At 30.7% G+C, this 27310-nt stretch overlaps 1 protein-coding gene across 3 annotated transcripts; it reads right to left on the reverse strand.

Annotated features, from left to right (window-relative positions):
- Nucleotides 1–310: 310 nt before the first annotated feature.
- Nucleotides 311–10613, reverse strand: LOC141534982 (very long chain fatty acid elongase AAEL008004-like). Of its 3 annotated transcripts, none has more exons than XM_074254674.1 (6): nt 10352–10613; nt 7259–7331; nt 5696–5886; nt 3735–3872; nt 3398–3640; nt 311–2917 (listed from the first exon to the last, which is right to left on the reverse strand). In XM_074254674.1, the coding sequence occupies exons 2-6, from the start codon at nt 7317–7319 to the stop codon at nt 2576–2578; spliced, it is 975 nt and encodes a 324-aa protein (XP_074110775.1). In that variant the 5' UTR covers nt 7320–7331; nt 10352–10613; the 3' UTR covers nt 311–2575. The 3 variants fall into 3 exon arrangements, with proteins under 3 accessions (XP_074110775.1, XP_074110774.1, XP_074110776.1); XM_074254673.1 differs by having other exon boundaries at nt 10348–10612; XM_074254675.1 differs by lacking the exon at nt 10352–10613 and adding an exon at nt 9611–9906.
- Between the last annotated feature and the right edge of the window lie 16697 nt (nt 10614–27310).

Raw genomic sequence — 27310 nt, forward strand, 5'->3', positions numbered from 1 at the left:
TTTTCATTAACAAAATTTCAAGTCTGGTATTAAATTTATCCATGGAATATTTTGCATAAAATTTGTTTTATTTCAACATTTTAAAACAACCGATGAGCTATTAACTTTTATTACTATCACGTTTGAATAAAAAAAGGAATGATTATAATCAAAATCAGTATCTTTCAATCTTAATGACGTCAGTAAGCAAAATTTTATTTGTTAATTAGATACTGAAAGGTAATAACATTTTAATAGTTATATATATATATATATATATATATATATATATATATATATATATATATATATATATATATATATATATGGATTCTTCCTATATTTTAATTTTTGTATTTATTCTTTCGGCATAAGTTTTTTTTCCCAATTATGTACAAAAATATAATGAGAATCAATAAATATTCAAGTTTAACATTAGGTACATGACAACGCTGTTTTTGAGTCTTTTTCCTCATCATCTTAACAATTTTTTAATTATTTTTTTTTCTATTAATAATTACCTTGGATAATGATAATTATGTATATTTACAAGCAATAAGTGCCTAATTATATTATTCACAAAGCTGAATTTATGTAATAACAAATCAATAAACATCATTGTCCGCAGTATATTCAAGGATGTTGAAAATTTTGTTTTAGCATAAGACGAATGTATAGACGAGGATCAAGACTTATTATCAAAAGTGTTTAAATAATTCTTTTTTCTTTGGAAAAAAAAAATAAATACTTTCGTTTGAAATACAATCTCCTTTTCCTAATTGTTTACAGTGATCTAACAATTCCAAGGCAAGACAATGTCTTTATAAAAAACTTTAATTGTATAAAATTCATATTTAAAACTGTAATTTAAATCAAAATTAACAATATTTCATTGCTTTGATGATAAAGCCACACAGAATAATCAAATACAATAAATAAAATCAGTTATTCGTCTTTAAAATATTTACATACAAAAGGTCGAAATGACAAATAATTTTAATAACGCAAATTGTACATTTTTTATAATAATAATCTAACGCATTATTTTCAAGATATCATACTGCGCTATTTTTAATTAGTTATACAAAATTTGTGTTCATAAAAAAAATAAATCAAGACAATTCGGAACAACGTTATTCAGGTTAGTAAATTTTTTTGTTCCTATTTACTGTGATTATTATTATTATTTTTTTTTTTATCATTATTGTTATTATTTTTATTTTTACTTCAGTTATAAAATTAGTATAAAGTCATTATTATTTATATTATTATTATAATTATTACTATTATTGTTATAATTATTAACAGTTAATAAAAAATTTTGTTAATCTCGTATTATATACTAAGATCAACACGTAAAAATAAAAAAAATATGTATAGTTGAAAATTTTATGCGAAAAATATTGTAAGCAGTAAAAGGCTTTTAAAATAATAGCCTATTTAAATAATTATGAGCTACAATAATCACTTCGTTCCGCAGTCAGAGTACAAGTCCAAAAATCTTGAATACTTACGAAGTAATACCATACAAAGTTCGATTTTTTTAGTATGTATAATAAAATTCGTTATTTGATAGCGAATAAAAAAAAAACGTAGCGTGAAACTTCGAACAGTGATTATGGATTCTATTAACATACAATTATTTAAACATAATTTGGTTTCAGACTTGTTTAAAAGTCAATGTTTAAAAGAAAAGTGTTTGTTGTGACTTGCAGTATAAATCTTACGGTTCATGATTTACAGAATTATTAGTTTGGTATATATTAAAAAATCTATTGTCATAAATTAAGTTTTCATTTATCTAATAGTAAGGTTTAAATATCCAAGCTTTGAACACATCGGAATATAGTAATGTAGATATTTAATAACAATCAATTGGATAGACACCGCTTTATTTATTTATATTTATTTGTTATTTCCATCTCAACTCTCATTTGTGCGCATTTATGAAATTGTTTTGATCACTACGTTGATTTGTAGAATACTCAATTTATTTTAAAAACTATTTTTATTTTTTAAAGTTAATGGAGTTAATGATTTGCACTTAAGTAATTTTATAAATCCATGTCATAGATAGGTTATTACACAGTTACGACGATGTTTCAAGTTTGAACATTAATTTTTTTTTAATAATTCACAAAGGACAACAACGTTGAACATAGTCGGACTTTCTTTTCGTTAATTATTTAGTAAATCATTTATAATTCTGTACCAAAACATTTATCTATATCGTATAAATACTAGTCGTAATTTTGAAAATTATTATTCTTTGCATTTACGCATTTCTTGAATAAACTGTACAACATATATCAAAACTTACATTCTCTATCATTCATACATCTATTCACATTCATACTAATTTATAAGACACAAAATAATAATAATAATATAATAAAACCTATAGTTCTTAGAGCCTGTTTAAGGCAGCAGGCACGCAACAAATTTATATGTGCGTCCATATTAACGCGATTTTATCGCGGACACCAATAATTAATCAAGTAAATAAAATAAACAAACGACTTTACATTGTTTGTAATAATCAAACAAAACCATTTTTTGTTTTTTCTTATAATGTTGACAATCACAAGTCAACTTTTTAAGCAAGCTTTTTTTCAGTATTATTATTAACAACATAACCGTTATTGGTGCCATTGGTATAAGACTTGTTGTATTCTTTTTTGTATATAGTCGTTGTGTAGATTGAATTACCATTTTGCTGAATTTTATATTCATTGTCGTCCAAAACTGGCATACAAGTCCCATTATTACTTAGTTTCACCTTTGAACGATTCGAGCTATATTTTGTTTTATAGAAGTCGGAAAAGAGACCGAGGAATAAAACACCATGTAGTCCAATCCAAATCATAAATGTACGTGGATAATCACACTCTATGAAAAGCAATTGGAATTGATGACTCATTATCAAAACAAATTGAACCTGTCAAATAATTTTTTTTTAATTAATAAATTATACTCAGTAAACTACAAAATTTAAAATACAAAAAAAATGTGTTCTACTTATTTTCAATTATAAGAAATCGAAACATTGACTTATTATAGAATTAATAGATTATCTTTAAATTGTTGATCAAAACAAATTTTATTTTTAATCTATCAAAGAGTACACATAAAAAACAAATTTCTTGCGCCAAGAAAATTTTAAGGAAAACAAAAGTTATTTTGGAGCAAGAAGAAATTTTCTTGGCTCAAGAAACTTTGACTTCATTAAAAAAATTTTCAATCTTGCTTAATATTTTCTTGAGCCAAGAAAATTTACACTTCAGTTAAGAATTTTCTTTTTTAGTGTAGAACATGTTGAAAAAAAGTATTTTAAATACTTTTATTTTTCGATTATTTTAAGCTGAAAATAGGTAGAACCCCTCTTGTATAAGACGTATCGAAAAATTTAATATCTTACCATTTGGAAAGTAGTTAAATATTTTTTCCACCATATATATTTTTGATACTCGGGACCCATTGCTGCTATCATATAATAGAAGTACATTATTATATGAACGAAAGCATTTAAAAGTGCAAAGAAAGTACTATGACCACCAGGCGCAAACTTTAAACCCATCCATACTGAAAACGGCATCACACCATGATGAATTACATGAAGAGTTGTGACTTGTTGATTCTTCTTTCTTAGAATAAAAAATAACTACAAATGAAAGTAATTTATTTTTTTTTTTTTTAGAAATTTAATTAAATATTAGAGTATAAGAAAATAGTCATCTACTATGAAATTAAATTACCGTATCAAAAAATTCAGTAAATTTGCTGAAGTAATACCACCAACAAACGTTCACCATTCTAAGCGCCATAGGGTTATTTGAGTAATCTACTGGTTGACATCTAAAACTGTAGCCTCTCGCCCATCCACTCATTAAATACTGAAAAAAGAAAATATTGATAATATGGTTAGTTATTATAAATTTATTAGAAATGCATATTAAAGCACACTTCTAACAATCACCGATAATAATCGATTAAGATCATGTAAATTTAAAAATATGACCTCGAAATAGTTAGTAGCATTTATACTTTGAATTCTGTGGAAAAAAAATATCAATTTTTTTCATAAAAAGAGTGTTAAAACAAGCTAAATGGATAACGTGTCAAGGTCGGTTAAAATCTTCAAAGCTTTAATGAGAGCATAGCTTTTGATACTCGACCGATTTATTTTACGACATTAGATACTGAATAAAACTTGAGATAACATTTTAGCCGACTTTAATGCTATGATTGAGTCATTGGTCATAATAATTTTTAAAAATTTAGTATTCAAAATTAATAAATGAAAATGAAATTTGAATATTTCACACAAAAACAATAAGAACAATATCACATGTAGAATTTATAATATAAATATAATTGAATAACTATCGTTGAAATTAAAAAAAAATTAACAATAAATAGTGAATGCAAATGAAATAACTCAAGAGCAAAAAATTTTGTAAATAATTACTTTTGTGAACAAGTATTCGTCATTATTTTATTGAGAAGATGATTAGCTACCAATGATATCACTAAAAAGACAAAGTCCAAGAGAACTCCCGAATATTAAAAGCATCTTCGAAGCTGGAGATTTACATTTACGAGATGTAATGTGTTGTCTTTGTATTATCCATTTAATGGCTATAGCTTTATGTATTTAGCCATTATAATGACAGTGATTGATTATGTATACACTTCCTTTGAAAGACTCTTGCATGTTCTGCATCAGCGCGTCATTTTCTCACATAATCTACTGTCGCGTGAAATATAATTAACTCAAGCGATATCCACCTTGTTCGTTAGGATATAAAAAATTTTTTACTGGTTCAATTATTTTTATCACACGATTATATCCACAATTATACTTTACAATATTTTTATCGACATGTTCAATATTTCTAATCTTAATAAAATTATACAATTATGTAACGATAATTTACAATTTATTATTTAATTCAATAATTATTTTCAAGTGATTAAAGATAAGAAAGTAATTACTAATTTATGTACCATTAAAAAATAATTGCTAAAAAAATTGATATTATTGTTGAATGAATAAAATACATTTCTTATCACAATAATTAATATCGTAAATAACTCTATTTGTATTCAATTAATTGCTAACTCGATAAGCATTGCGATATAATTACACATTTAATTTCAGAGATAAAAATCCTTGTTATTTATAAGTCCGAAAATATTCTTAAAAAAAATTTTATTATGAGAAGTGAATTTAATCATTAGAAATCTTTGTTTTTAATTTTTTTCTTCCATGATAAAGAAAGTTACTTGTCGCAAAATATTTACCAAGTTTATAACTGTTAAAACCGCAAAAAAATACACCATTTGATTCAATTAAAAATTTTATACACACATTATGAGATCTATTTAGATATAGTCATCAGAAACAAATTTGGACACCTTCTGAAACGTGGATCTTGAACCTCAGGGTTAAAACAATAATCTAATTATTTAAAAGATAAGAAAACTTGATAAATTACAATAAGCTATGGCATGTTTTAAGGAATATTATAAAGTGGATAAGATTGACCTCTAAAAATTTGTCCAACAAAATACTTAAACATAACTGTAATGATGCGAGGCACAACATACTAAACATGTACTAGTTGCAATCACTATAACTGTCAAATGTGTCACCGAGGTCATTTATTTAAATAGTTGTAATGTATCTACTAAGTGTTATAGATAGGAAACTCACCTCATAAAAAATCCACGTAGAAAATAAAGTTTGAATAAAATTATAAATAACTAGGATACTCCGTAAATTAAAAGGTTTCCGATTTTCCATTAATTTGGGTCCCAAAACCTTTGAAAAGTAAGCATAAAATAGACAAATTGCCATCGTCGGAAGTGGGCTGTTCATCATTGGCCAATCTTTCACTCTAGGATCTAAAAAACAATTAAAAAGTTATTATCACTATTATGTATACCAATTAAATATTTTATATTGTACGGAATTTTAATTTTTGCCGAGTAATAAATAACTGTAAACCGCAGAACGTATGTATGCATCAATTGATAACTAAAAATAACTAGGTCACAATCATCTTTGTGAACATGTGTTATTTTTTTTTATATACATCGGCCTAGATATTATCACTATAAAATAAATTTTTGCTATTAAAGTTTGATTGAAGCATTAATTTTAACTATTAAGATTTTTTCCTTATATGTTACTCATAAGTATTCAAACTTATTTGCGTAAAAAAATTAATACAATGAAGATATTCAATGAAAAAACCACTGTTATGATAGGTAGTTTATAAATATTTCATTGTACTTGATAATTTTATAGTAAAGTAAGAAAATAAATGCTATTGCTATAAGTTAGTTTAATGTTTAATTGAATATAATTTTTTTTTTTTTTTTGGTAGCATGAGTGACCCACAATTGTAATAATGTGACATGACAGCCAAACGCAATGCGTACAAACGCTTTATTCAATTTAACATTCGTTAATCGTACTCTTTCTCTCTTTCGTTCTTCCCCAATCAACAGTGCTACTTTCACAAGGTGTAATTTTTAACAATCTATTTTCCAGAATGACTAATTTTTATCCATTTGTTTTTAAATAATATAAATATTTTGTTTTGTTTATATTGTTATTTTTTTAAATGATACTAAAATAAGCAGACATTTTATCATTTTTTGGTTTGGTTTAAATAATACATTAGTACACAAGTATTAGTTTTAACAAATTGCAGTCATAAATATTTAATATTTCTGAATTTGAAATTGTTAAACAATTTTCATCCATAAAATTTTGTTAAGGAAATTTTAAAAAATGTCAGAGTCTATTAATTTGAATGGCAATGTTTATATAGAAATGTTTATGATATTGAATTAAATTATAACACTTAATTATTAAAAAATTTTTACGAAATAAATTATAAATTATTATAAATATGAGACCCAATATGTAGATAAATAGTTGTAATCTTAAATATGATGTTCGATTTGAACCAAAATAAAATTTAACATGAATTATGAACATTTAATGTTTTATTAATAATATGTTGAATGGAATTTACTTCAAAAACCTTTGATCATACATAAAAAGAAAAAAAATAGTGAAAATATATTTTATAGAAACATTTAAATTATTTGAATTGTGAAAATATTTTTTTTTTTTTTGTAGAAATTCAATCATTTTTATTGGAATCTTTTTAAGTTCTAAACCATAAGAAACATAAATAAACGATTTAAAACGTTGAGTATGTTATTGAAATCTAATAAATAAATTATTGCAAATAATACCTACCAGATCTGTTGTCTATAACATCTCTGTACCCGTGCACCAAATTTTCAATAGCCGTCGTCATTTTCTTTATTTTCTGAAAATAAAAAAAAAAAAAAAAACAATTACTTACACTTTCGTTACATTAATTTTTTCAGTATGGTAAAGTAAATGGTGTTATTTACACACTAAGATAAGATTTGATACATAACTAAACTTGTTTCAAAGATAAGTATTTCATATAGTTTTATTGAAATACTACAAGATCTAAAAGATAATTATCAATTAATTTTAAAAACAATCTGTGTAAATCAAAGTGAAGATTTTCTGTTGGTATTATCATAGTTAACTTAATCGATATTGATAAATTCAGTAATATATAATATAGATTTTATTGATACGTAATTGATTATAAGGCTTTTATAGGTTTTAAATATAAAATCGTAAATAAGAAATAAGAATATCGCCTTAAGTGCGAACTAGTAAAGAGAGGTATTTAGTAACTTTCTCGCTGTCACCGAATTCCTCTCTTTTTCACTTTTCCTCTTTCGCTCTTTTTCTTCCGCGGTGACTCGAATCAACACAAGTCAAACTTGCCGAGGGGTCTTTACGTAAGTAAAGAATAATCGGCAAATCGATGTTTGCTGTTGGAGAAATGCTATGACGCCACGGTGATCGTTGTGCGAGTAGAACCGGATTCCGCACGTTCTTACTCGTCTTAATGGGCTCAACTCGGAAGTTATGAAATTGTACTTAGGCAAAATAATATAAAATAACCAATAATACACAAATAAATAAAATAAATGTTTTACTTATCGGCTCATACGCAATTTTAGCAATTACAATGGTTAATAGTTAATAGTATGTACCAAGGTACGATGGATACTTCCTTGTTGATAATTTATTTAGATGTTTTTATTGTCTATTATCATTTTTCGTATTAATTGTATTCAAATAATTAATCATGACTCTTAAAATAGATAAGATTGACATAAAAAAAATTCTATTGACATTATTGAAAAACTATTTATTATCATCTTTATTTTTTCTTGATAATCCTTTTATCAAACTTTTAGAAATTATTTTTAGGCATCAAACTTTTGTATATGAACCTTGAAATGTGATAACTTTCAACTTTTTATTTTTTTTACAATTCTAAGAAAACTATGTGTATACAAGATTTGCAGTTCAAAATTAGGAACTGCTGTTTATTCTTGTAAAAAATAAAAATATTTAAAAAACTATTAAAAATTATTCATCGTTTCAAATTACTGGAAGAAAACACTAATAACGGAATTTTTTTCTTATTTATTTAAAATAAAAATAAGAGTCGTGAAAAAAACTCATTTTTTTTTTCAGTAAAAAGAATTATTTTTTTAATATTAACTGTTTTTGTGTCGAATAACTGAAACTTGATTTTTCTATCAAATTTTATTTGAGATGAGCAGAGTATTTTTTTGATAGAATTTTTCTTAAACTGCTTTCAAAACTTTAGAGTGAATTCATTCAAAAAATCTTATTGATCGTCGCTAAATTGAATTTTCTCTACTTCTTTTTGAAGAAAATTTTTTTTTCTTTGAATTTAATTTACAACGTGCCTGGATAAATTTTAGTTTTAGAACCGGCTTTGTTACAAATTTTTTTACACTGAAATAAAAATTAAAAAATTGAAATTTATTCTTTATAAAGTTTACATACCAACAAGCTGTTGTTTATACCTACTGAGCTAAATTAATTATAATACTTAATAGTCAAATGAATACACAAATTTTTAAATTGATATCTTAGATGACGTTTCAAAATTATACTAATTATACAAGAGAAAGTTATGATCGTATGACGTTAAAAGATCGATTAAATTATTTGACTTATTTTTCAATAAAAAATTATAGACTATCAAATAAATTAATTGTAAATAAATTCTAGAGGATAAATTTTCTTTAAATTTCATCACTATTTACATCAAGTTAACAAGCTCACAAACCGGAACTCCAAATGTAAGTTAGACAAATATTAAAAAATTACAAGCTATTTTTTACTTCACAAAACAATAAAAATTGACGCTTCAACATCGTATCAGCAGGACATTTGACAATTTCTTTGTATAATTTAAAAAATAAATTAGAGCTAAAAAAATTTTTTGACATTAATAGTTTTTTGATCTTTCGACACGTGTACACATTTTTTCTCAATGTTTTGAAATTATGTATTAACAAACCTAAAAAATGAGGTTTTGTCAACGCTAACACATTTATTTCACCGCACTACCAAGTTCATGCCAATAAACAAAGACAACTGTTAGAACTATGTAATGCTTGACCCACTTAAGTAATAAAAAAAGTGAATAAATTAACAAAATAAAAAAAATAAATAAACCTTTAAAATAGTCTATCACTGATGACCGGCATTTCGTACTGGTACTAACTGTGATGGTTGTTGAAAAGTAAAAATTAAAAAAACATAGTAATTATTTACAACTATGATACATAATTATCAAACCAAATAGATTAACACAAAAAATATTAATTTTCGGATCATTTTCAATTAATAATTAGCAATAAATAGTGAATAATTAATAACATAGGTTAGAAATAAAGTAAACGTCACTTTCTACACAAAACAATAATGTTGCAAAATAGTAATAAAAAAGTCAATACTTGAATGCACACAATTTATACAGATATTTTTTTTTTTTTTTTTTTTTTATTAAAACTCGCAGGTCACGAAACTTCTTAACAAGGAATCGATCGTTTTTTAGGGACGCCCTAACCTCATTTATATATACTAAGTGTATACATGGATGTATATATTTACTTATATGAGTAATATATAAATGATATTGCAAAGGTAATATAAAACCGCAGTAATGAGTTGAATGTATTTCAATTACACAACTGTTTTATTGACGGCGATTGAATAACATATAATAAACCAGACACAATTCACTTTTTCATATCACTATCGGAACATAAAAAAAAATTAGTAATTAATAATAACAATAACTGATATTTTAATGTGTATGGATGTTAAAAAAATTTTTGGATAGTGTGTGAATGTACAAAATAAAAACCAAAAAAAAAAAAAAAAGAGGCGAGGATAAACGACTCACTCACCTACTTTTTGATTTGTTTCCTTATTTCCTCTTTTCACTCTCAACGAGACACGCTGGGTTACACCCGCTCTTGCTCGGCCCCACTAAAACGTGCTCTCGTGTTGTCACCTGTCTGAACACATAGACAAGAATCGAAGATACTTGTGGTCAGTAATAATTAAACAACAAGCTAAGACTAACTGAGTTAAGATTGAGATTGACAGCCAGCAATGACCACGGAAACCGCTGTATTAATACAGTGCGATGTCTCCGGTACGGTCTTGGTCTCGCTTACTCCTCCAACAGACACGACATACACCAATACACCACGATATACGATTATTCTTATTCTGAGTAGCTAGTGCAACTTATTGACGCAAAAGGCTCAAACAGCGCTGGTGATATACCAATAACATAGTATGACGAAGGATATACCAGTTTTGTTAACACGGACTGACCGACTGTTGGCAGATTTGTTGTGCTCCTGGTCATAACGGCAATCACATTTTTTGAATTCACTTACAGTTTTTAAGTGTATTATTATTATTATTATTATTATTATTATTATTATTATTATTATTATTATTATTATTATTATTATTATTATTATTATTATTATTATTATAATTGGTGTTATGTTTTTTTATGGTATGTTTTAATCAACACTCAACTTTAAGTTTTTACATTTATTATTTTTTCTTTAATAATTTATAATAATATTCCTGTTATTTATTTATTTTTTTCACTATTAAATTGAGTTTTGAGTTGTTTAGATATTGCACAAAAAATAATCGGTATTCATTAAAACTAAATCAACTTGTCAAAAATAAAGATACACTATATTTTAATTTTATCTGGTAATGTGGTATTTGCTTCCAATACAAGGCGCGGTCAGCTTTTCGGCTTTTAACACGATATGGTTACTAATACAGCGCGCTTCATTATTTAGTATATATTATACAGCTTGTACTCCCTTCTTACAGAACGATCTCCCACTTCATATCATTGATGACGTCGCATATGCCTAACGTAATTTTTGTTTCTCCGTACTAGTGCATCTACATTGTATTACTATTTTGCATCGTACACATAAATAAAAAAATATATATATACATATATACATAAATATGTATATATTTGTAATTATCATTCTATCTTCATGGATCAAAAGTAATATTTTTTAAAATTATTATTAGTTTCATGTAGATCATTTTTTTAATATTTTAATTATTGATATTTATTTCCTTTAATAAATTTTAAAATTTAGATAAGGATAAGGTGCTATTGCAGAAATATGACAACCAAACTCATGATCAACCATCAATAATTATGATAAGATATCAGTATTAATCATGCAGATTATCCTAAAAATAACGTTCGCGTAAAAATAATTAGGAAATTATTTTTTTTTTTTAATATTTTCATACTCGAATATGACCTTTGGTTTTGTATATTGACAAATATTAGAATTTTAAATGGATATAAAAAATAATGACTGCCGTATTCATTGTGTGTTTATTATTAGTCATTACATCAAACCAACATTTTCAAGTTTTTAACAACAAGAAGAAATATTCAATTTTCAATTTTCTATAATTTAGTCAACTAAAGAGAAGATAATATCTCGGCAATAAACATGGATAGTAAAGATAATAACTTTTTTTTTTTGCACGACTCATGATGCGAAGCATCAGAGAGTGCTTTACGATCGAAAAATTTTTTTCGCCTCATTTTGGCGGCTATTTTTATTATTATAGCCTTGTTAGTTCACGGAATCAAGATATTTTGCATACTATTTTTTTTTTTTTTTGTAATCGAACAGCGCCCCAAAATGTTGTATCATTAATAACAGTTACAATCATAAATAAATAATAGCTTAAGAAAACTTGTTCAATTATTAACTAATTTTATAAATTACTAACTAGATAACTAATTTTTTTTAACGTCATTTATTTGAATTTTCAAAAATATTATTCAGTATGTAACAAAGTAAATAAAAAAAAACCAAACTCTAAAATATTTCGTTCTAGCGACAAATTCTTATACATACATCCTGGTCTCTACTCTCAAGTACCTACTTTTATGACTTTCTGGCCGTTGAGGCTCTAAATGCATCTCTTGTTCTTATCAACCCGGGCACTCATCTGGTTCGGCTTAAATATTTTCCATTGTTACTTTCCTTTTTTTTTTATATGTAATATTTTTGTCAACGGTTTTTCTCAAGAATATTTCTCTGAATCTTTCCCACTTATTAAGAAATAAAAAGACTCTCTGTACGCTGAAGTTCAAAAAACACTGCAGTAAGAGTCAGTCTTCAGCAATCTTTTGAACACGCAACTTCACGACATCCATCTCCAAACTTCTAGCTATTTTCCCAGTCGATTCCAAGTTATCAGTTCTCAGTGGTGACTTATTCACACGCTATTAAGTGTACACAGTGTGTTTCTTCAATCGTTTGGTTTTATCAATTATTGGCAACAACTATCCATCGTCTCAGATCATCTTCAGTCGCCGAAAGAAGTTCCATCAACCAGAACTATTTAAAACTCAACCATACAACCTGTGTGATACATCAATTCAACTCTGCGTGTCATTGGTATAGTATTTTATTCTAAATAAAATACTCAAAGGTACGTACAAACTGCAATTGGTCAATTTCACTTAATAAAAACACATCAACTAATAAGAATTGTATTATCCACTCAATCTTTCGTAGATGATGCAATTTTGAGTTGACTCTTTCCTCTTGTGACTTCTACGATAATTTTCACACTTTCAAATTGACAATTAATGCATGATTCAATCACTGAAAAGTCAATCTTAAATAACTCTTGTCAGGACATGCCTTCTCAACAATTTTAAATCTCCTAATACAAAAGCATGTGTCAAGATCAGAGGTAGGCTGTTCAGGACCTATCATATAGGCCTGAATCGACTCTGGCATCTCTCAAGCTCAGAAGTAGGCTGTTCAGGACTTATCACATAGGCCTAAATCGACTCTAGCATTACAATCTACCTTCATCTCAGTCATTCAGCCTTCTAAAGGAGCTCTTCTAGACATCTCAACCTGGAACTCCTCTGAAATCACATCCACCTAATTTTCATACAGTCCACTAAGCTTTCAAATCTTTTACGCTATCTAGACCGACTTTGAAAACAATTCATGACGATGTGATATTCGACTTACAGAGAACAAATTGAACGAGCCACGAACGTGTATGCACGAGCATCCAGTCCAGTCACATCTGGGAAGGTGATAAACCTACAACCAACGACAGGATTTCACCTCTGGACCCTACCAACGTCACCCACTGGAGCGCATTTAACCCAAATTATCAACAAGACCTTCTACATTCTCATCTTGGATTCACCAGCACCAGATAAATTTACTGTCATTGCATTGCTCAATCAAATTTTGTATTAATACGCTACAGCAAAAGAAAGCGATTCAACAAAACTAAAAAACATGCTTTTTATGGAAAACCAAATTAAAAAATAGAAAACTCATCTGATTTAAGAATAGTGTAAAAAACTTTAATAAATATAAATTTATAATACACGGAAAAAAGTAAACTGTAATAAGTAATATTCGATTTAGAATAAGTTATGATCTGCTAAAAATTACATGATCGAGCGAGCTCGCCGAAGGCGAGCGAAGCTCGGTCATAATTATAACGATTATTTTGTTCGAAAAGATCATACTTGTAGTAACGTTCTAGTACGCAACATTTTTCATCAACTTCAGATTCTAAAAAACGAAAATAAATCAAGCTCCATCACGTCGACATTCTCCTGTTCATATAGTTTAGCGTCAAAGAAATCTTGAAAAAATCAAGGGTGGGTTTGTTATATTATTAAATAAAATTTAATGTTACCGTTTATCAATGGGTTGGGGATGATCTTTTCGAACAAAATAATCGTTATAATTATGACCGAGTTTGGCTCGCCTTCGGCGAGCTCGCTCGATCATGTAATTATAACTCATATTTTGTTCGAAAGATCATACTTGTAGGATGTTTAGAGAGTACTGCAATGAAATTTCATTTAGATCACAAAATTATTTATTTAACAATAATACAATTTAAATTGAACAATAAAATTACAACATTTGGTATTAATGGCATAGAAATTAAGAGAGAACTGCTTTTGCAAAATCATTATTATCTTTAACAATAGGCCTGTTATAAAAATGATTAAAGACATTAGACGTCTCAGACCATCCAGCCAATTTTTTAATTATGTCAACATCAACACCCTTAGCCAGTGCTGATGATGTTGCTGCATGCCTGATACTATGAGGCGTATATTTAGAACTGATACCACATTCTGTCAAAAAAGACCTAATCCAGCGACTAATAGTGCCCTTAGAAGCAGATTTATAAGGTTTTTTTAATAGTAATAAAAAGCAGATCTGTGGTTACGAAATTTGTGACTTTAAGATATTCTTCTAAAACTAAAACAACACATAATTTCGGATTTCCGTTAAATTTACGCAAAATCAATAAAGGTTGACAAGCTCCAGGTCTCGAAGTTTTAATCGCGTCTGAAATTTCAATTTCATAACCATCGCTAATCTTTTTAATATTAAAGAGCTTAATAAGATTCAAAGTCTGTTTTCGATGAGCTGTGATCAAAGCTAAAATCATAAGTAGTTTAATTGTTAATTGTTTAAGATTTATATTACCCAAAGAATATAAATTTTCTAAATTCTTAAGTACAGGATCTAGATTATAAATCCGATCATACTTTGGTTTAGGTGGTCTCAACTTAAAAACACTCTTCAATAACCGACAAATTAAAGGACTTTTCCTAATAAAATCTCCGCATAAAAAAGATACTGCCGATCGACACGTATTTAATGAACTATAAGACGCACCTTCATTAAATTTTTCTACCAACGTCAATCAACCCATTGCTCATTGGGACTAAAAAAATTATAATTATTTTTGTTACATGAAGAAACCCAATCAACTATTGGTTTTTCATACTGTTTTTCAGTACACGGAAAGAAAAATATGGGAACTATTCCCATAATTTTATGGGAACAGTTCCCAGGCAATTATAGGAACTGTTCCCATGAATTATGGGAACTGTTCCCATAATTATAGGAAATTTTCCCAAAATTATGGGAACATTTCCTATAACGATGGGAATGGTTCCCATAGTGGTATAGGAATGGTATCTATAATTATAGGAATGATTCCTATACTATTATAGGAACTATTCCCATAATATTATGGGAATAGTTCCTATATCATTATGGGAACTATTCCCATAATGGTATAGGAAAAGTTCCCATAATTTTAAATTTTAAATTCAAAATTTTTTTTTAAAGAAGCTACGATAATAACAAAAATAAAAGTAAAAGTAAAAGTAAAAATAATAATAATAATAATAATCTCTCTATTTATATTCCTTCTGTGCGTGTGTTTGTCACTGAACTCCTCCTAAACGGCTGGACCGATTTTAATGAAGTTTTTTGTGTGTCTTCCGGTGGATTCCAGAATTGTTTAGATTCACAATTCAGTCCAAGGGAAAATGTTTATTTGATAGATTTTTTATTTATAAATTGTTGTTGATCTTGAGTACCCACATGCACTTTTCATATATTTTATAAATATCATATATATAAGATATATGAAAAGAATTCATATAGGTACCCAAATTAAAGGTCTCGATAAGTATAAAATCATAATGGACTTATATTTACAAAAATGTTACTAATTAACGAATGATAATGTATTTTGTTAACTAATGATGTTTTTAACGATATAAGCTCATTCCGATGTTACACTCATTGAGAGCTTTCATTTGAGTACCCACATGCATTTTTGATATATTTTATATATATACATATATATAATATATATATAAATATATAAAATATATGAAAAATTGATGTGGGTACTCAAATGAAAGGTCTCGATGAGTATAAAATTAGAATGAGCTTATATTTACGAAAATGTTAATAATAATAATAATAATAATAATAATAATAATAATAATAATAATAATAATAATTAATTATTATTGTCGAGCCGACAAACTCGTGGGTACTCTGCGGGGCTACCGAGTGATCGAGTATACTCGATCACTCACCAACTGTTTATGGATGATCTAAAGATATACAGTGCCAACAAAGATCATCTACAAACGGCCATCAACATCGTAGCAGAGTACACACGAGATGTCGGAATGTCTTTTGGGTTGGACAAGTTTGCGGTCGTACACCTGGCGAAGGGTAAGTGCTCTGATACGGGTGGAGATGTCGAATTAGTGGATGGGAGCGTCTTAAGAGAATTAGACGCCGGAGAGTTGTACAGATATCTAGGGATTGAAGAGCGGCAAATGCATGCCGTCTCTGAAGTCCGAACAACTCTTCGCAGTGAGTATGTTAGGAGACTCCGGAAGATCTGGTCATCAGAACTTTCCGGCAAGAACAAAGTCTCAGCTACTAACATGCTCGCTGTCCCGGTCCTACTTTACTCTTTTGGGATCCTGAAATGGCCTCGAAATGAGTTGAAAGATCTCGACATCAAAACCCGTAAAGTCATCAATATGAATCAGAGCATGCACCCTAATTCATCAGTCGCCAGGATGTACCTCTCCCGGAACATCGGAGGGAGAGGATTGCAGAGCTTGGAGCGGCTTCACGATCGTTTGGTTCTGGGTTTAACATACGAGGTTGCCAATTTCACAGCAGACGAGGACGACTTCCTGATGCAATTTGTTCATAGTCATGAAAATGCGCGGAAGGGGTCGTTCTTGTATAAGGCAGCAATCTACGCGGCAAATACCTTAGGTCTCGGAGAAATAAACGCTCTCATTGAACTCCCGAAAAAGGAGTTCAAGAGCGTCGTCAGGATAGCCGAGGAAAAAAACTCCTCGGTGAACACATGGACAAGTCCATGCACAGCGTGTGTATTTCAAACACGTCCGTGACCATGGCTTGTCCACCCAGCTGACATTCTCCTTCTTAAAGTCAGCTGGCCTGATGTCCGAGACCGAAGGGTTTATATTTGCCTGCCAAGATGGTGTTATCAACACTCTCGAATACCGTAGCAAGGTGCTCCAGGCGCAGCTTCCGGACACGTCCTGTCGGACGTGTAAACAACATCCGGAGACGCTGATGCACCTTTTGTCGGCATGTCCTGTGCTGGCAAGAGGTGCCTACATACAGCGTCACAATGCTGCCCTGCGAGTACTCTATTATCATCTCAGATATAGCTGCGGTATCGATGAGACACCAGTGTTGCCTTATCTGCCAGGAGATATTCCGCAGGTTGTTGAGAATGACAGTTCCAAAATTTATTGGAACATACCATTCGCAACAACCCGGCGGATTGACCACAACAAACCTGATATTGTGCTCTTTGACAAGGCTACTCGTGACATTTATGTCATTGAGTTTTCGGCCCCAGCCGAATACAATATCTCGGCCAAAGAAGAGCACAAACACCAGATATATCAGGATCTCCTGTTTGAAATTGGCAAACTGTACCCAGGTTACCGTGTCAAGCTCGTCGTTTTGGTTGTCGGCGTCCTTGGAGGGATGAAACAGTCTTTTGTGTCTTCACTTGCGAAGATACCGGCTTGCAGTTCAGCAGCCGTGTCTCTAGCAGTGCGGATGCAAAAGGCTGTCATTTTGGGATCCCTGCGTCTACTTAGGCAAATGAATTTGGCCTGATGCACTCACTAACCGCCTTGTTGTGTGGAGTGGTGCAGCAGTAATGGATGGCGCTCAGGCTGGGCCCTCGGAGAGTCGGACTCCGGGGAAAACCCCCCTGAGCAATTAATAACAAATAATAATAATAATGACACCATCTTGGCAGGCAAATATGAACCCTTCAGTCTCGGACATCAGGCCAGCTGACTTTAAGAAGGAAAACGTCAGCTGGGTGGACAAGCCATGATCACGCACGTGTTTAAAGAACACGCTGTGCATGGACTTGTCCATCAGTTCGCCAAGGAGTAGTTTTTCCTCGGTGTTCCTGATGACGCTCTTAAATTCCTCCTTTCGGAGTTCCATAAGAGCGTTTATTTCTCCAAGACCAAGGGTTCTTGCCGCATATATTGCTGCCTTATATAAGAATGACCCCTTATGCGCATTTTCATGTTTATGTACAATTTGCATAAGAAAGTCATCCTCGGAGAATCGGACTCCGGGGATAACCCCCCTGAGCATTTAATAACAAAATAATAATAATAATAATAATAATAATAATAATAATAATAATAATAAACATTCAATAATTTGTGTGCATAAGAAAATGAGAGAAATTAAAAAGAAATGTTTTTTCCTATAATATTCTAGGAATCTTTCCTATACCATTATGGGAATAGTTCCCATAATGATATAGGAACTATTCCCATAATATTATGGGAAATATTCCCATAATGATATAGGAACTTTTCCTATATCATTATGGGAATTTTTCCCATAATGATATAGGAACCATTACTATATCATTATGGAAATATTTCCCATAATAGTATAGGAAAAGTTCCTATGGTGTTATAGGAATAGTTCCCATAATATTATGGGATTATTTCCCATAATGATATAGGAATAGTTCCTATAATAGTATAGGAATTATTCCTATAGCATTATGGGAACCATTCCCATAATGGTATAGGAAAAGTTCCCATAATTTTTTCTCCGTGTAGACGGAGTAATTGAAGATATTAATATGTCACGGGGCTCCTTCATTACCCGTTGAAGGTCCTCACCCTAGCCGCGGTTAGTTATCGACGGATCACGGAGCGCTGTGGTCTAGGATGCTCGCGCAGCAAAAATAAAATTTACACAAGTTCCGGGGCCTAGATGATAAGTGTTCCGCGGGTGGGGATAATCCCACACGAGGGACGAGTGAAGTTGCCGAACAAAAAGCGACATTGTGAAGCCGGAGCCCGAGCAACCAACACGAAATTTTAGAAATACCAGGTAAATATTAATATTCCTCGGAGATTCCTGTGGAACCTTCAGAGCGATTATTTTTAACTTATAAAATTGATAATTACTGCTAGGCATTTAGCCAGCCTAATTATCCAATAAAACCGTTCTAACTATCCTGAATTTCCAGATAAAATATTGCTAAATATCCCGAGCTGCGACGCAGTGAACCCGAGTACCGAGAACACCGTGATTTTGGCGGACAAGGTTACTTCTATTAGAAGTCAACGAGAACAAAGAGAGCCGAACTCAAGTGAAGAAATTGTCAAAAATTCTCAGGTACAAAATAAAGTTTAACCTCGGGAAATTATTGCGTCGCTCCCGGAAACTCTAGGCACAGGCCAGGTTCCATCTTCCAATCACCCTACTTGATTAATTAATTAATTATTCGAATTTAATTAAAATATCTAAATTATAAATCGAGGTTAAAATTAGTTAGATTAAAATTTGAACAAATAGAAAATTCAATAAGTTGGAAGAATTTCAAAATTAAAAATGAAAGAGGTTAAATTTAGAATTTATATTATTACAAAAATGGTCGATAAAATTTAGATTAAAATTTTCAAATCAGAAATTTTGATATCGACAATTTTGAGTTAACTGCGTCATTTATATAAGCGATATTCTGTCTATTAAATTATTACAAATTAGAAATTAAAATAAAACTAAAAGAAATTAAAATTAGAAAATTGCCCAAGTTAGATTAAAATTGACCAATAAAATTAACAAGTAGATTTAAATTAAAATTTACTTTTGGAAAATTATCAAAAATTATAAAATAAAACTATCCTAGACACAAATTCCTTAAATTAGAATATTAAAATTGTTAAATAATAAATTAATTTATAAAATAAAATTAGAAGAGAAAATTTATCGACAAAAGAAGATTTGTTCAATATACTTCGTTAAATAAATTTGTCAAATTCCAGTACGATGATTTTAAAATTAATCAACATAAAATTTAGCCTTGGGAAATTTTTACCAAGTCGAAGACTAAGTCTCAAATCTTGACTGGAATTCAAAATAGACATAAGCCGATTATTCAGGCAGTTTGAATTCGAGTAAATTTTAGTTAATCTAACATTTTGGTTGAACAAAACGCTACTGTGATATTAATAACTAAGCAACCAGAATTTAAATAAAATTATTTATCGAAGTCAAGTTAGGAACCGGGAGATTTGATTCCCAGGAAGTTATGTTGTAAAAAGTATTTTGGATTTTTAAATAATTGTAAATTAGAGTCAAGTCTATATAAGATAAATTGTTTTATTGAGAATCGTGTGTGTGTGTGTGTGGAAAACATTTTACAGTATATACTCCTCGTTCACGGGCTGTCGAGGAGGTTAGTATTAGCAGGTTGTCGACTAGCGTCATGGTATCCTCCTCTGTCCTAGTCGACTTCAGGTTCCTTAGTCCCGTAGTGAGGGTCCTGTGGACAGCGAAAGGGCTAAGGACGGTATGAACCTTGGGCAGGGGTCCGGGCGACCACCCAGGGCATATCTAGAGTCTTAGAGCGTGAGGGTCCTGTGGACAGCGCGACTTAGTTAGAAACTGCGGTATAGACGCTTCATATGAGGGTACCGTCAGGAATAGGAACTATGATAGTAACTGCGATATAGACGCTCCATATGAGGGTATCGTAGGAATAGGAAATTTTAATAGAAACTGCGGTATAGACGCTCTATATGAGGGTATCGCAGGAGTAGGATACTATGATAGAAACTACGATATAGACGCTCCATATGAGGGTATCGTAGGAATAAGTAACTTTTGTAAGTATGAGTGTGCGTGTGAGAATTAAATAAGATTTAATTGTCGTCAATTTGCTAAAATAAATTTATAATTAATGCCAATTTTAATTGTTTTTATTTATGTCAAACTTTTATGATTTCTCTCGACCCTGTGATATCTCTCCCGCTTAGACCGGTTCTGGAAACTGTGATAAAAATTCCAGTGGCGCCCTAATTATTAAATTAAAACAAAGGGGTGACCAAAGGACGGTTCAACCCGTTACAAATAAATCAATAAAATCCTCTTTTAAACCACGGTTTTTGAAGGATTTTTGAATAATTTCCCTGCCAGTAGCGTTAACTTCTCGGCTAGAGGGTGATTCATCCTCCTAGAAGGATCAGGGAGTAAATTATTAGATGGTTGAAAGACAATTGGAAGTTCTACTAATAAAGATAACCAAAGAGGGTACCAGGGTTGAAGACACCATTCTGGGACTACAACAATACCACAAGCTTGGTCTGTTTGAATTTTTTTAAAAGTTTTTAAAATTAGAGAAAATGGCGGAAACGCATAAAAATAAAAATCATCCCACTTAATAGTAAATGCATCAATTCAAAAAGCACTTGGATCCCTGTGCCACGAACAAAAATAATCGCACTTTTTATTCTCAACAGATGCAAATAAATCAACTTGTGGTTGACCAAAATGATTAGAAATTTGTTTAAAGGCCCAAGAAGCTAATTCCCACTCGGTATCGATATTATTGCTCCTGGAAGCTGCATCAGCAATATCATTCTCTTGAGAAGGTATATAAGCAGCGAATAACCGAAGGTTTCGCTCTTCACACCATTACCAAATTTTACGGGTAATATTTAAGTTTTTGTACCTGGTATCACCCATTTTATTAATATACGCGATCGCAGTTGAATTATCAATTTTTAGCAAAATTTCACTCAGATAATTCCTTAGCAAATGACTTTAAACCATTAAAAGCTGTGATTAATTCTAAACAATTAATATGCAAAGACCTCTCTTCTGAGTCCCATTGCCCGAAGATGACTTTATTATCACACGATGCACCCCAACCGGTCAAAGAAGCATCGGAAAAAATGGTTAATTGGTAATTAGACTGACGGATAGGATTTTTAATAGTCAGTATATTATTTTCCCACCAAGAAAAATCTTCTTCCAAACATTGATTTAACTGCATAACCGCGTCGTAATTGTCGTGAGAGTTAAGTAAAGATAAATATTTTTGTTGCTCAAATATTTTTGAATGAAACGAACTATAGTTTACAGCAGGACAAGCTGCAGTAATATTACCCACGAAACAGGCAAATTCTCTAATTACACGAGAATCTAATGATTTAAATTTTTTAATAAGCTCCAAAATATGCTCTCTTTTTTTAGGCGTCAATTCTATGGTTATTAACTCAGAGTTTAGAATAAAACCCAAAAATTGGCAAGCGGTAGACGGAATTAATTCACTTTTATCTTTATTTATAACAAAACCCAAAGATTCTAATAATTTAATAGTAATTTTAATATTTTCAGAACAACCTTCTAGTGTTTTGTGAATTAACCACCAATCGTCTAAATATACTACCGACAACCATCCCAAGCTTCTTAAATAATTAACTATAGGCTTTGTGATTTTTGTAAAAACCTAAGGCCCTGTACAAATACCGAAAGGTAAACAAACATATTCATGTAATTGACCTTCCCAGCGAAATCTTAAATATTTACAAAAATTTTTATGGACAGGTATTGTCAGATAAGCATCCTGCTGATTAATACTAGCCATGTAATAACCTTTAGTAATTAATTTCAAAACCGTTCTTATATCTTTTAGTTTAAAATGACTCGTGTTAATAAAAAAATTTAACTTTTTAAGATTTAAAATCAATCGTTTTTTACCATTACTTTTAGGAACTAAAAAAATACTTGAAACGAATTGACCCTTGATATAATTACATTTCCAAATAGCACCAATATTTAATAAATGATTTACAGCTTCAGACATTGCAAAAATGTCTGAATCAGAACCAGAAAATTCCGGCGGTTCAGAATACTGAACTGGAATAGACAAAAAAGGAATTTTATACCCCGAGATTATTGATAATATAAAACTATCCGACGTGATAGTTGACCAAGCTTGTGTAAAATGGCTTAAACGCCCAGGAACCCTCACCTCTACTTGGATGGTGTCTCTGAATTGCTCGGTTGATTCAGACGACTCTGGGATCTGGTAGTCGCTGTACGAGATAGTGCCTGTGGAAATCGGTCTCGAGAACGACGAGGGAAGTTGTTGCGGCCCCTCTGACTGTAGCTCGACTGCTGTTGGTCACCTCGACTCGTAGTTGAGCTCCTCCAGTTGAAAAACTGACGAGGTTTAGACGGGCCAGGATTCACAGGCGTAGACTTCAAGGACAACCCAGCTTTTTTAGCTAAAGTGGCTGCCTTGATTCGCTTACCGAGATCTTCTCCAAAAAGAAATTTATCGGTCTTTGAGTCAACGAGAACAGCTTTCTTCTTCTCATCCACGTAAGAGTAGATTTGAAATTTCCTAGTCTTGGTGAGTTGGAACATAAGTTCGCAGAACATTCGACTGGAGTCACATAACCATTCCAGCAATGTATTCTTCTCAATCGGCTCATTTTCGTCGTTAAAAATTCCACAAAGAGATTTACCCAGTGCAACTAATCCACGGCCACAAAGGTCTTGATTTGTAGATAAAAATTTATCCTTACTTTGAGCCATCTTGTGTAGGAGAGGCAGTAGCTCCGGATTTAACTCAGGTCCTTTTAACGGACAGTTTCCTTTATTGGGATAATTTTCTTCAAACGTCTTTTTGACCTTTGAATCCAAACCAGACTCCAAAATTTCGATCCAACAAGCGACTAGCTTAGGATGAAAATGGAAAGATTGATCTTTCAATGACGCTTGGAAACACCAAGCAACTCAGAAGCTTTATCACTAAGCTCCGCCGGGTGATCATCGCCACCAATCGTTTCTTGAGGCTCCGCGTTTGATGTCAATTATGAATGAGTATCATTAACAGAGATCTCATCGTCTAAATCATCATTGTCTGAGTCTACAAAAACATAAAGATCTTGTCATTTAATAGGAAAAAAATTTCTAATGAAATTTAATTGATTCTAATCCAATGACTGAATCAAGAGGTATAATTTAAGAAAAATTGTCCAAATTAAATTGTTAACCAATTTATTCATTTAATAGGAAAAAAGTTTCCATTGAGATTTAATTGATTCTAGTCCAATGACTGAATCGAGAGGTACAATTTAAGAAAAAAATTGCCCAAATTGAATTGATAACTAATTTATTAAATAATAATTACCGTCTTCAGAAGCTGAAATAACTTCATCTAACAGCTTCTGATATTTCCTTAATTTTTCCTCATAAAGTTTCCTTTTTTCAGTCGGATCTTCATACGATCGTTTACTCATAATGAATAATTAAATTTAACACTCACAAACAAAATAAATAAATTATTTAAGCAGATTGAAATTATATATAAACAAAATGTTTCTTATTGACGTGTGGTTTCTAAGCACACCAAAAACGTAATGAACAGGAGAATGTCGACGTGATGGAGTTTGATTTACTTTTGTTTTTTAGAATCTGAAGTTGGTGAAAAATGTGGCGTACTAGAACGTTACTACAAGTCGAGTTCAAAGATGAGTAGAATCGGTCTATTAGTTTAGAAATGGCGGCCATTTAAAATTTTCAAAATTTTGTAAATTTCAAGTTTCGTAACTTTAAACGTGAATAACTTTTGACTGATAGAAAAGAGCTAATTTCTGAAAACTTTATGGTGAAGCTGATTATATTACCTTCAATTTGACCTATATCACTTATACTTTATGAAAAGTCTTATTAATTTTATAAGTCATTAAAAAATTTTTAAATAATGAAAACTTTTTTTCAAATGTGGTTTTCTTATAATGACTTTTAAACAGCTTTATCGACCGATTGCAAAAACTAATCAGCTCTTAACATCAAAAAATTACGTCGATCGCTCCGGGCCGGTCAAAACAACTTGATTCATTTGTGAGATATCGTTGACGAAAAACATCGAAAAAAGCGTTTTTTTCAAACAAATTCCGAAATGTTTTATCTGATCAATTCACAGTTTGAAATTCATCATAGAATTCAAAAAATTGCATTGACTGTTATCAACTGCGTGATGATCGGTTGATTCATTCAAAAGTTTACATAAAATTTTGTTATTTAACAAATTAAATAACAGAAACAAAGAAAATCTCATATCACATGAAATCTACCTTCCATTTCGGGTGAGGCCGAATGGCATTTTTTTATCTTTAAACTTCTTTAGCTCAGTGACATTTCATAGCATCATTTCGACCATGGACAGATTTTTTTCAGAATTGTATGCTCTACAAAAGTAGCTATTGCGGTTAAGCAGTACCTTGAACCGGCGAGATAGTACAGGGCCTCTAAACTAAATTTTTAAATAATGAAAAAAAAGCACCCTAATAGATATATTTTATCATTGGATAAAATTTTATTCTGGACTGAAAAATTGGCCCTCAGTTTTAAAGTCTTACAATAAAATGGTATTTTCGCTATTCGTCTGAAACTATCTAGTTCTGGTTGGCTCCAGACATTGAAACTAGCATTTTTGATGCTTATACAACTTATTGTATGAAAAATGTAATGTGTGACGGGGCATGAAACACGAAATCAGATCGGGTGATGCCAGCCCTCGCTTCGCTCGCGCAAGCAACTTCACTGGTCTGAAATTGTTTTGTTTCATCCCCAGTTACACAATGTACTATTTCAACATCATAACATTTAATAAATATTTATTAACAGTTAATAAATTATTTATTAGATACGATTTATTAAATGTTAATAAATATTTGTTAACTGGTAATAAATATTTAGTAACAGTTAGTAGGACTTGGCTAGAGGGCGCGATGGGGTAGATATGTGAGAAAATTCTAAAAGTTTTATTTAAAATAAATGTCAATAAAGATTAGATGTTTTGAAGAAGTCAGTAAGTAATTATTACTAAAGGAAAGAAAAGATAAGAAGAATAATATAGTAATAAGAGGATTGAAGACAGAGGGAAGTTATTTAAGAAAAGCTATCGAGGAATTTTTAGACGAGAAAGAAGGAGTAAAAGTCACGATTGATAGAGCTTTCAAAACGGGCAGCAATAAGGTTACCCTATGTGAACATCAACGCAGTCCAAATCCCACAACGTAGACTGTTTAATCTACTGGGCTGCGTTGACGTTCCAGAAATCTCTTATCTTGAGGTGTTTCCGTTGCGAAATACCTCGGATGATAATTAATTAATTAAAATAATAATTTATTGAATTTAAAATTTCCGAGAACGTAGCATCTAAGAGCTGCGTTTGACTTGGTTGACAGGATTGAATTGTGGAGAGCTATGGAGAAGGCAGGAAGTAGAAAAGGATTGATAGAAAGAGTAGAAAAAATATACACGGAGACAAGAAATAAAGTGAAAATTGGTAATAAGTACCCAGAGGTGTTTCGGACCAAAGAGGAAGTTCGTCAGGGGTGTCCATTAAGCCCAACATTGTTTACGATTTTAATTTCAGATCTAGAAGAGCAGCTAAATAAAGAATAAACAGGTAGAGTTGTCGTTGCCAAAGAAAAATTTTGGAGCTTGGCATAGGCAGACGACATAGTAATATGGGCAACTACTGAAAGAATTAATGAAGAGATTAAAGAGGTATTTGGAAAAGAAAAAGTTGATTCTCAATGAAGAGAAATCAAAAGTCATGGTTTTCAAAAAAGGTGGAGGGAGAAAAAATAAGATAGACTGGCTTTGGAAAGGATTCCGCATAGAAGAAGTTAAAGAATTTAAATTCTTGGGATATTATTTCATAAGTAGTGGGAAGAGAAGGGAGCACATTAAGAATCTGGTGAAAAAGACAAACGTTGCAATGAGATATACTTGCGGGGTTGGAGGAAAGGCTATTTAGAGATAATTTTGAAAGAAGGACCAAGATATTTGACAGTTTAGTTGGTGGAGTCATGTCTTATGGAGCGGAAATTTAGAGGTGGGTGGAGATTCTAGCACTAGAAAAGGTGCAGAGAGCAATAAAGTGTGAAGAACGAATCTTGAAGCTCAGAGAGAATGGGATAGTAAGAGAATGCATAAAAAAAAAAAGAAAAGGTAAAGGAGATAAGGAAAGGCTGAAAGAAAGGCAGACTTTTCTGCACAACTGTGGATACAGCCTGGAAGGGCTGGAACAACTAAGCACAACGGGAGCCAACATCGGAGA

Source organism: Cotesia typhae, unplaced genomic scaffold (genome assembly GCF_013202065.1).
Source record: "Cotesia typhae breed Kobodo isofemale line unplaced genomic scaffold, CoteBio_Ctyphae scaffold_13, whole genome shotgun sequence".
NCBI classification, from domain to species: Eukaryota; Metazoa; Arthropoda; class Insecta; order Hymenoptera; family Braconidae; genus Cotesia; species Cotesia typhae.